We start from the raw sequence: 10,782 nt of genomic DNA on the forward strand, positions 1-10,782 counted from the left end.
GTGCCTAAGGATAAGGGTTATCCTGACAGCTGACTCAGAAGCCACATTAAAAAAAAATATATTATTTCATGAATCTATGTGTTCTTAATTATTTTTTATTTCAGAAATACTGACACACTTGCAATTGCAATCGCTGAAATCCGGTAATATAAGGTCATCATAGGGGGAGATTAGCTGACGGAATAAAAATAAAGGCAGGGAGGGCCATGGCAGAGCATGTGAGAGAGAGGCTGGAAGATTATACTGAGATAGATGCACAGAAACAGGTCAGCCAATCACAATTCAGGGAGGAAAATAACAGCGCCGGTGAGCGGAGCTGGTGAGAGAGGGAGACTGGCTGTGACTGAGAAGGAAAGGGAGAAACGCGGGAGCACGTCGGACGAAAGGGAGACGAATACAGGTCAGCGGCCCAACCCTGAAGTTCCGCGAATGGACACAAAGATGAGAGGTGCTGCAGGAAGTGAATCTCAACCCATTCATATTGAATCCGGCACAATGTCAGTTCTGCACTCTGTCAACCTTCTGGTGTCATCTTGATCTTCTTCATCACTAAAGTTCTGCGAGTCGAAAGGAGGAGAATTGCCTCGTGCGCAGGAGCAGCCTGTCGAGCTGACAGAGGGGCAGACGGCAGCCATGAGGACGGCCAGGAAGGCAAATGTCGAAGTGCCAGCCTTTGTCCGGCAGCTTGTGAAGGGGACGGAGAAGATGGTCTCTTCTCTCTTCAAAGGGGGCAGGGAGGGGGGAGACGAGGGGGAGGCGGCGGAGGAGGGGGCCATACCCAGTCCTTACCTGGACCAGCCAATACTGGAGAAGCACACCGAGCAAGGATGGGCCAAATGGGGCATCAAGTACGCTGTGACCAGTGTGCAAGGCTGGCGGGCCCAGATGGAGGATGCCCATACCTGTGTCCCTGAAATGGAGGGTGACCTTGATTCCTGGGGCTTTTTTGCAGTGTATGATGGGCACGCTGGCAGTAACGTGGCACAGTTCTGCTCTAGGAACCTACTGGATCACATTCGGGCTACAGGTGATACAGCTGTCTGTTGTTCTTGCATGAGATTAAAGAGGCCGCCATTAAAGACTCGGTTTAGCTTTGGTTAAAAAGAACCCTAAATCATTTGATGAAAAGAACATCCCATAAAACCGATCGTGAATGAATGACTTAATCTGCAATAGGTTTAATATGAATATGGTGAGAGAAAAAACGTTTATTTTGTCTTGTTTTTTGCTTATTGGGAAAAATAACATATTAAACAGAAATTTATGGCCGATATGAATGAGACAGCTGACAGCTAAAGCAACTACATACCAATGCTTTTAGCCTCTGAACACGTACTGCTGAAAACTCAGTAATACATCTTGACATTCAACAAGCAAAAACAACAATATGAGCAAGATACAATGGCTATGACTGTACGTGTATCCTTGGTCAGCAATCATTCATAAAATGAATAATCATTCATAAAAAATGCATGCAATATGCTGAGACTGTATCAATGAGATTGTATTAAGTGATGCAAAGTATTGTGTGTTGCCTTCATCCAGGAGCCATTAAGCCAGTGGAAGACAGGGGCCACGTGAAGCGGGGAATCCGAGACGCCTTCCTCACCATTGACCAGCACCTGCACACCATGGCTAGGAGGCAGGGTTGGGAACGTGGAGGTTCTACTGTTGTGGCCGCCATGCTCTCTCCGTACCACATTTACCTTGCTAACTGCGGCGACTCCCGTGCCGTGCTCTGCCGAGACGGCCAGCTTTGCCTGTACACTGAGGATCACAAGCCCTTCAACCCACGCGAAATGGAACGGATCCAGAACGCCGGGGGAACCGTCAGCCTGCAGCGCATCAATGGCTCGCTGGCAGTCTCCCGTGCGCTGGGCGACTTCAACTACAAGGAGACAGAATGGCGGACGCCAACGGAACAGATGGTATCACCCGAGCCGGATATATACGAGGTGGAGCGCTCAGCAGCCGACGAGTTCCTACTGCTGGCTTGTGACGGTGTGTGGGACATGATCGGCAGCGAGGAGCTCTGCTCCTTTGTGCGAAACCGCCTGGAGGTCTGCTCAGATTTAAGTGAGGTGTGCACACAGGTTGTTGACCTCTGCCTCTATAAGGTAAGTATGCTGCAAATACAAATAAAATGAGAAGTCTCCAACACAGTCCATCTTCCAAACACTTAGCAAATATAGATTTACAGACTTGAACTTATCTCAGGTGCCTTAGGGCACGAGGCAGTGGCACACCCTTAACGGGATGCCAGTCTATCAGAGGGCTCACACATGCTCACATTCAACGTCAGACTGAGCAAAGCAGGGATACCTGTTCACCTAATTGCGTGTGTTTTGAAAGTGGGAGCATGCCCTCACAATGCAGAGAGAACATGCAAACTGTACTCACACATAGCCCTAGCAGGTGGGAGGTTCAAGCCCCCAACCATGAAGGTGGCCGGTGGCACTACTCTACTACCCGTGAAGCGAACTGTGCTGCAAAAATGATATGCAATGCAGATCATGTAGGTCAATGGCCATCAGTTGTCCACCTCAAATTAGATGCCAAGTGTACCCAACATGGTCATAATGACACATTCAATGCACACTCGTTGAAATGTTCATTACTATTGGATATAAGTCTATATGCACAAATTTTCATAATTATAATGAATAATTGGAAAGTTCAATTGAATTATTGATCTATGGGTAAAAACACAGACAATATAAATAATAGATCATACAGCATTTCTAGTTAGTCTCTGAAGTAGCCTGGTATAGTCTTGCACGACTATACTACTGCCTACCTGGAATAAGCTATTTTCATCTTGAAGTAGCACTGTATTTACCACCTTTCTTTGAGTTATGTAACATCCAAGTATAATTTAATGTGTCATTTAAGGGGCTTTCACAGAATTTAGCTGCAAGTCTACAGCTAGTATTTTGAACGATGCTACACAGTCGATACCGTATGTAAATAAATGTGCTATAGCGTTCACTGCTAATCGTCGTTGTTGGCCACGGCCACACCTTACAAATATGTGCCCTGCTAATTCCAACGGGACCACACACCGAAAGAGTGAAAGCCTGCAAAACACCCCCTTAAATAGCTTCTCTCTGGGGACCTGGAACAGCCTTTCATTTCCTGCGGCCCACGCTGCAAGTGCTGCATAAACAGCCATGGCATGCATGGGAAAACGCACAGCTATCGTAAGCAAGTGAACATAACAGGTAACTGTCGTTGGCATCATTCTGTTTCAGTCTAGTTTTACTGTAGTATTGGATTGCCTGAGAAATGGTGATTAAACATTATGTAGATTTAAGCTGAATCGCTTCTTCTGGGGAATCAAAGTGGGCATATTGTGATGCATTACATAACGGGTGCTTAGATAACACACACTTCTAGCTGGTAGTTTGAGTTGACCAGGTGTTCAGCTGTCAAGACATCTGCTCATTTATATTCGCAGCAGGGCTGGACTGGCCACCTGCCGTGCTGGGCGTTCTCCCGGTGGGCTGACGGGCATGCGGGCCAGCAAAATTAATCGCGGGGGACCTCTGTTGGCTGAGTTTTAATACCAGTCCAGTGCTGATTCACAGCATACTGGCTACACTATTTGATCAATAAAGCTAAGCAGAAATAGCTGCTTGTTTGCTATTAAATTGGATTTTCATGTGATTTTGTTAGATTTTTTTTTATTTTAATTGATTATTCTCCTACTTGGGCAGCCAGATGTGTGTTGCACTGTGTCCTTACACCTTGATGGTAATGGGATCCAACCGCAGCTGTTCTGTTCTTTGTGGAGTTAGACAGAATATAGGTGATTCCGTGTTGTTAAAGTACAGGCTCCAGGCTAATCATGATCCTACTACTGATGAGTTTGCATTAAAAATGGGCGTTTCATTTATTACCCCGTTGACAGATTTTTCAGTTTAGCCAAAACTTTTCAAAGCACGTACATACTTGTCTGGATTATAATCGAATTGTTGGCACAACAAGCGTGAAAATTAAATTACATAATTAGGTAGAACTTTACCACAGTTGCAGGCTTTTATGTTTTTTGCATTTGTGGTTGATCCTTTGCAATAAGTTGTCAGATGGATTATACTGATGAATTCCCCCCCCCACGTGCCCAACAGGGCAGCCTTGATAACATCACAGTCGTCCTCATCTGCTTCCCTGGTGCTCCCCAAGTTTCACGTGAAGCACTACAGAGGGAAGCTGAGCTGGAGAATCTGATTGAGACCAAAGTGGCAGGTATGAGACTCCAGGCTTAAAGAAGATACATAAGAAAGTTGTAACACAAAAGATGTACAGTAGATGTTATGGTTTTAGACATAAGCATAGACACTGATTATGTGTGTGATCAAATGAGAAACCCTGTTTTTTTGTTTTTAACAGTAGTAAACTCACAATCCAAAGTAGTTATTGATCACTGGACTTATTAAGCTGGTAGTTTAACTAGCAACTGTCAATAAAGTTATGCAAGTTATACAGTTCAATGCAGCTGCTATTTCTTTTTCTGTCACACATATCTGAACATTTATTTTTGTGGCCTTGATTTATAAAAGAGCACATGTTGTCCTTTATTCCTTTAACATTAAAATGAATCTATTTGCAGGTTTCACTGTCGTCTAAATAAACAGTTTTGTTTTTTTTCCATCCCACTGTCTTCCAAATAGACATCTTTGAAGACCAGAGAGCAAGTAACATGGAGCCTGACTTGCTGTACGTGTTGAATTGTCTGTCATCAGTAGCCATTCCTGGTCTACCACTAGGGGGCGACATCACCAGCAAGTGAGTGTCAGGGGAGTGAGAGTTCGCATAACACTAAACATTAATCGCCATTTCAACTGACCGCTTTAATTTTCCAATCGTAAATAACACTATCCTGGGTACATAACATAAGTTACGTATATAGTGATTATTTCACGTTCGAGCGATGATATTTAAAATAACCTTCTCTCCACAATGATGTTATTTCATTACTCTCTTCCTACAATGTGTCTAATAAGGCAAAATGACCACATTTCAATAATGACACTTTTTTTTGCAAAATATCCTCCAGCACACTCTCATCCCGTATACCGCTGGTGAATTTTGTAGTGCGCATGTGACCACATTTCAAACTCACAGGAATCCCCTTTTTAAACATTCATATAACACATTCATGTTGTAGTGCATTTCAGGTATGCAAGACAAGGTAAGACTTGTTTTGAGCAGGTCAGCAAGCTGAACAACATGACACAAGCATTGTGGGGAGTAATGGAGACTGCTTTGGGTACAGGAGTGCAGTTTTAAAAATGGTGATCAATGAGAAAGAACAAACAAAAGACATTTAACACAATGGAATACACAGTTTAAACAAACAGAAATGTTTACATTACTTTAAAAGACAATTAGCTTCATAGTGCTGACTCATTAGCGTTAACAGAATGTCAATAACTTAGTTTAGCTTTTTAAAAGGTTTACATCTTAGGTTTTATGTGCAAAGCATATTATTTTGCAATACTTCAGATGTTATTAAAAGTAGGTAACTTTATGAACATTATACATTTTCTTTGCAAATTACCTACGGAAACAGGAAATATTTAGACAAAAAATTATTTTGCATATATTTATTGTTTCACATGTTCCAATGTTCCAAATGTTGTATGTATAATATTTTTATTTCAGAAGAAACTGCATTATTTCTGCCTACTACAAGCAAAAAGAAGCAAGCAAACCTCAAGCAGTAAGTGGCCTAAACTTTCATTTTAATTTAAAAACATGAATGTGCATGTAAATTTCCGAAAGCGCTACCCCAAATAATTATTTTAAAACTTTATAATGTAAAAAATGTAGATGTAATGCAAAAATACTCATAGGCTGCCCCAGTATGTGAGTATTAATTTTTCAAATGTGCCACACATTAACATGCTTTTAATTCATTATTAAGTGTGTAGCTGTGCATGTGATCAGACTCTTTTTTTAGTCCCATCTTTCTAATTCAGTTCAAAAATTAGGCTGCTTATGTCACAGGATGTGATGCACGATACAGGCTGTGCGACGCTGCAATATGAATCACACATTCAGAATTCAACTTGAATTCTAAATGATAGTCAGTGCATTAATCAAACGATCCACTAATTTTCCTTTCCTTTTTCAGGATATTGGTGCCTCTGGAATTCTGCATTGATGCCACCTTTGAGAAACTACTTGCCAGCTGAACATAGAAATAATCTATAACAAAAAATAACGACATGGTTGTGAGTCGACCTGACAAACGCAAAAATGCAATTACGGCGTGTATTATGAATAACTCTCATCAAAATTTCAAAAAACAAAAAAAAAAAAAAATGTTAATTGAACAACTTATCTATACCCAGTAGTTACAAGACTCAGTATTCTGGAATAAATTGATGTCCAAATATATTTGTAAGAAAATACAGCAACAGAACATTTGGATTTACGCATCATATGAAGCAATAATACAGTGAACCTAAATCTATTGTGCTTTCACTATATATGAATGCACCTGCGACATACGTAATGAAATGTACTTATAAAGCAGGTAAAACAGTAACCTTCAGGGAAGAATAAATAAGCATACACAAAGGGAACCTAGTGTGCATCAAACACAAAGGTTGCCAACTGGGATATCAGATTAGTTCTGCATTATTAGTAAAAATGAGAAACTGGGCCTCGTTTGCCTGACATCCAGCCATTGTCAGTAATCTGATTTATACAAGTATTTGCCTTATAAACCTCTTTTGTGGAATATGGTGTAAGTATTCAATCTATATATTGTCGCAAAAGAAATATATGCACCATATGTATGAGAATAAGCTACCAAATGCCATAATTTCACAAAGGCAAAATAAATCGTAGGATAAAGGCAGCTTCATGTTAGAATGCAGATTGATACGTACAGTGACACATAAATATTTTTAAAGGAATACTTCTTACATGCCAGTCTCTCACCTTTCCTTTGTGTACATGTTTGTGTTCACCTTTAAAATCTGTTGTTTTCTATATTATGTATGAATTAAGCATGTAGCACATTATGACTGTTTGGTAATTAACTATAGTCAGTCCTCAGAAAATAAACATGTTCATTTTATTTATATAGAAATCATATTCTTTTTTTATCACAAGGTGTTTTGAAATCTAGAGCTGAAGCAGTATTTTAATTACCTTAAATTTTATTTGTCATCTTTCAACTTAAAATTAGAAGCTGAGAAAACTAATTCAAAATTGCACTTAGCTGGTAGATAGAGGTGTTGATCTGCGTCTGTTTTCGCACTTTCTGTGTTGTCCTTGCACTCATGCACTTTGTGTTTTTGTGCTGCCATGACGGGCAGATTTTCCCACTTTTGAGCCACCAACTGCCCATGGCCACAACTGTGCACAGCAACCTGTACCAACCTGACAGCCATTATCAAAAGTCAGAGCTCGGCATTGTTGCTCCTTCGAGTTCCCAGCCTTAGTCTTACAGAATTCCTTAATTGACTTTGGTTTCCAGATTTTGTTCCTGTGCTAGACCTCATTTCCCAATTATGCCCATTAGTCCTGGGGAATGTTTTCTGGTACCTTATCCTTAGTTTTTTCTACACCTAATTCATCTATTCTCTGTCTCGTCTGCATTGTCCATCTTGCTTTACTGTTCACTGTTTGACAATCTTCATGTACAACGTGCGCAGTATTTATGTTCTCACCGTATTGTGTAATTGCTGACATCCTATCCTGGGTCTACCAGGGTTTAACTTATTAATTAAGATGTGTTAAACAGCAATTAAATAAAACATAAATAAAAAAGAAAGAAAAAAAGAAATATATATATATATATATATATGGTATGTTTTCAAATGAACAATTTTTCTGTGGAGTTCTTTTGTTTCATAATCATTATGTTTGATCCAAAACAATGAAAATATCAATGAGTGACTAAGTGTCATTAGCAAAAGAGGCTTCATGTAAGACCTAAGCGTGCTGTTGTAAGGCAGGGTTGCCAGCTTGCGTAAACTGGCTGGAGTGAGATTTTCAGTTCGAGGCAAGTCTACCCACACATGCACACTCATTTACTGTACATGTATGTAAGAGTTATATTGCCTTGTAAATTGTCTGTGGGGTTTGCAAATTGTCCCAGCGATTTTCATGCAGCTAATTTTAGGTTTACGATACCAAAGCAATAAGACTTGCAATTGCTGTAAGATTGCTTGCGTGAGCGTGAGTCTTAAAGCGTGTGTCACGCCAGATGCGTGGGAGTTGGGAACCCTGGTAATGTAACGTCAGAATAATACTAATTAACATAAGCATATAACATTTGGGCCGGTAAGATATTAATACAGTCAAACTGCATTTCTTGAATTAGATGTTCAAATAAATAGTACCAGGCAAGCAGAATACACATTACCAAAAGCACGTTTTGCCAGCGACAACACTGTGTCAAAATACTGCCTAGCTGTTCGAACAGGAAAATGTTAAAATACATAGTCAATTAAAAACGCTGTCACAGCACCATCTTTTTTGCCGGTAAAAGTGGCATTTCCTGGGTATCAAGGTAAATTCCGGTAAATTCCGCATAACCCAAGGAAACCAGCTCGGATTGAGTAACTTCCGCTTCTGTCTGGTTTATGGATGGTTTGCAACATTTATTCCGACTTGTTTAACTTGTGAATAATTTATTTCACAAAAATTTCCCTGGACTGTGTGTGGAAACGTCATTTGAAACGCTCCGAATTTATTTTTCTTTTAAAATAATTTAATATTTATTCACGGACAGAACAGTATGTCGATAAAAAAGAATGTGTTTTCTATCTGTCTAGAAGGCGCTCTAGCTAGAGGACGTAGTAGGACACGAACTAATATTTGCATGGCCTTGAATCTGGTCCATCTGTGTCATGGATAAAAGGCGTCATAACCCCAAACTGGGTCATTACACACCGCAGACGACGGGATGTTTAACCTGGAAATAAGCTGGCCGAGATGCCTTTGAATTCCCCTCCAAACCTATTATTTTAACAATCGATGAGATCAGGTTTAAAAGCCGTTGCCCAAACTTATTGTATTTTCTCTGACGTTTTAGTGTATTTGGCGTATATATCTAAAGAACGGTTTACTGACGTTATAGTGTTTATATAAGACAGAATGTATATACAAGCTTGGGTGTCAAAACTTACTGAATATTAAACAGGAACTTTGTTTGGTGGACACAAAGCTTTTAACGAGAAATCATTAAAATGGGAGTCGAATCAAGGATAACCGATGACGTGGTGCATAGAGATGAATGCGAAAGTCTTAAATTAATAAGCAAAGAATAGTAAGACGAAGGGTGAATGGCATTATTATGCAAAGCACACCGCACTCAGGAAAACAAATATAAAATTGGACAGTATTTTTCTAATTTTGATTCAAGAAATCTGGAATGCAAACAACTGTATAAACTGTGCACTAGTTTCCTGTGCATGACCAGTTTTCACCACACTTAGGAGATCCAGGCGGTTAGACATGCTCACACACTCCGAGCCACACTGAGTCCGCAATGAGTGCATTCTCACTAGCAAATCCGGAGATATGTGATATTAGATGATTATACCCTACCTCTGGTAGTGATATTTGGTAGGGAGGTCAGTGTATGACATGTATAAGACACCGTGTCTGTTTTTACACCCGAATGTTTGATGCTCAGCCAGTATGCGGCTCAGCAAGTAAGGACACTGTGTCCGTGGCTGAAAGGTCACCACTTCAACCCGTGTGCTCGGCAGACTGGTTTTACCTTTGCCAGCTTAGTGCCAGTTGCTCCAAGGACTGGCAGACCCTGTTTCATTCACCCACATTCTGTACTTCTGACAGAGTACAGAGTCACGGTGAGCCTTGCACGGTCCAATCTGGCACATATAAAGTCTTTTAACATGTTTTAAACTGTGGGTGGAAACCCCACACAGACACTGTGAGGCCATAGAGTTATGCACTGCGCCGGAATCCGGAAAAATATTTGCATATTTTAAGTAACATTAAGTATACCTGTCATCAGAAGATTGTTGGTTTGAGCTCCATCCTCGGCATAATGGTCACAGGTTCGTGGGTCCCTGAGCAAGGCCGTTAACTCCCAGCTCCAGCGGTGCTGCCGGCTGGCCTTGTAACAGTGGGCGCTATGAATATTAGCAAGTGGGTCATATTTATGTGTACACATTGCAGGAGTTTAACAGGATCAGTGTCAAAATGCATTGTGCAGACAGTGTAATTCATGTACTTTCTGCTTTCACTTACTTTTTCCAAAGCGAAGGTCACAGAGCAGTATCGGCCAGAGTTGCTGCACCAGTGGGGGTTTTAGGGAATTTCTCAAGGGCCCAACAGTGAGATCACAGGCACAAGATTTGAAATAGTGACCTACCAGTCATGGGCATAACTGAGAGAGCCTCATACTAAATTCCATGCATCCATCCATTTTCCAAACCGCTTATCCTACTGGGTCGTGGGGGGTCCGGAGCCTATCCCGGAAGCAATGGGGACAAGGCAAGGAACAACCCAGGATGGGGGGCCAGCCCATCGCAGGGCACACTCACACACCATTCACTCACACATGCACACCTACGGGCAATTTAGCAACTCCAATTAGCCTCAACATGTTTTTGCATACTAAATTCATTATATTAAATTATATACACAAAAACATCATCCCAATATCACAAACAATCATTAGAGAGAAAACCATGATGCGTAAGATCCCAGGGTCTCTGTGTTTTCCCTCAGCAATTCAGATACATTTTCTTGGTAAGCAATATATTGCAAAATATTAGCAACTATGGTTAC

The 10,782-nt window shown here is 40.9% G+C and overlaps 1 protein-coding gene across 1 annotated transcript; it reads left to right on the forward strand.

The window, feature by feature from the left end:
* Window positions 1-289: 289 nt before the first annotated feature.
* LOC125712671 (protein phosphatase 1A-like) lies at window positions 290-7,771 on the forward strand. The gene is made up of 6 exons (XM_048982965.1): window positions 290-1,027; window positions 1,546-2,117; window positions 4,128-4,245; window positions 4,671-4,785; window positions 5,665-5,722; window positions 6,137-7,771. The coding sequence occupies exons 1-6, from the start codon at window positions 634-636 to the stop codon at window positions 6,164-6,166; spliced, it is 1,287 nt and encodes a 428-aa protein (XP_048838922.1). The 5' UTR covers window positions 290-633; the 3' UTR covers window positions 6,167-7,771.
* The last annotated feature ends 3,011 nt before the right edge of the window (window positions 7,772-10,782 follow it).

The sequence above is a fragment of the Brienomyrus brachyistius genome, chromosome 18 (genome assembly GCF_023856365.1).
Source record: "Brienomyrus brachyistius isolate T26 chromosome 18, BBRACH_0.4, whole genome shotgun sequence".
Classification (NCBI taxonomy): domain Eukaryota; kingdom Metazoa; phylum Chordata; class Actinopteri; order Osteoglossiformes; family Mormyridae; genus Brienomyrus; species Brienomyrus brachyistius.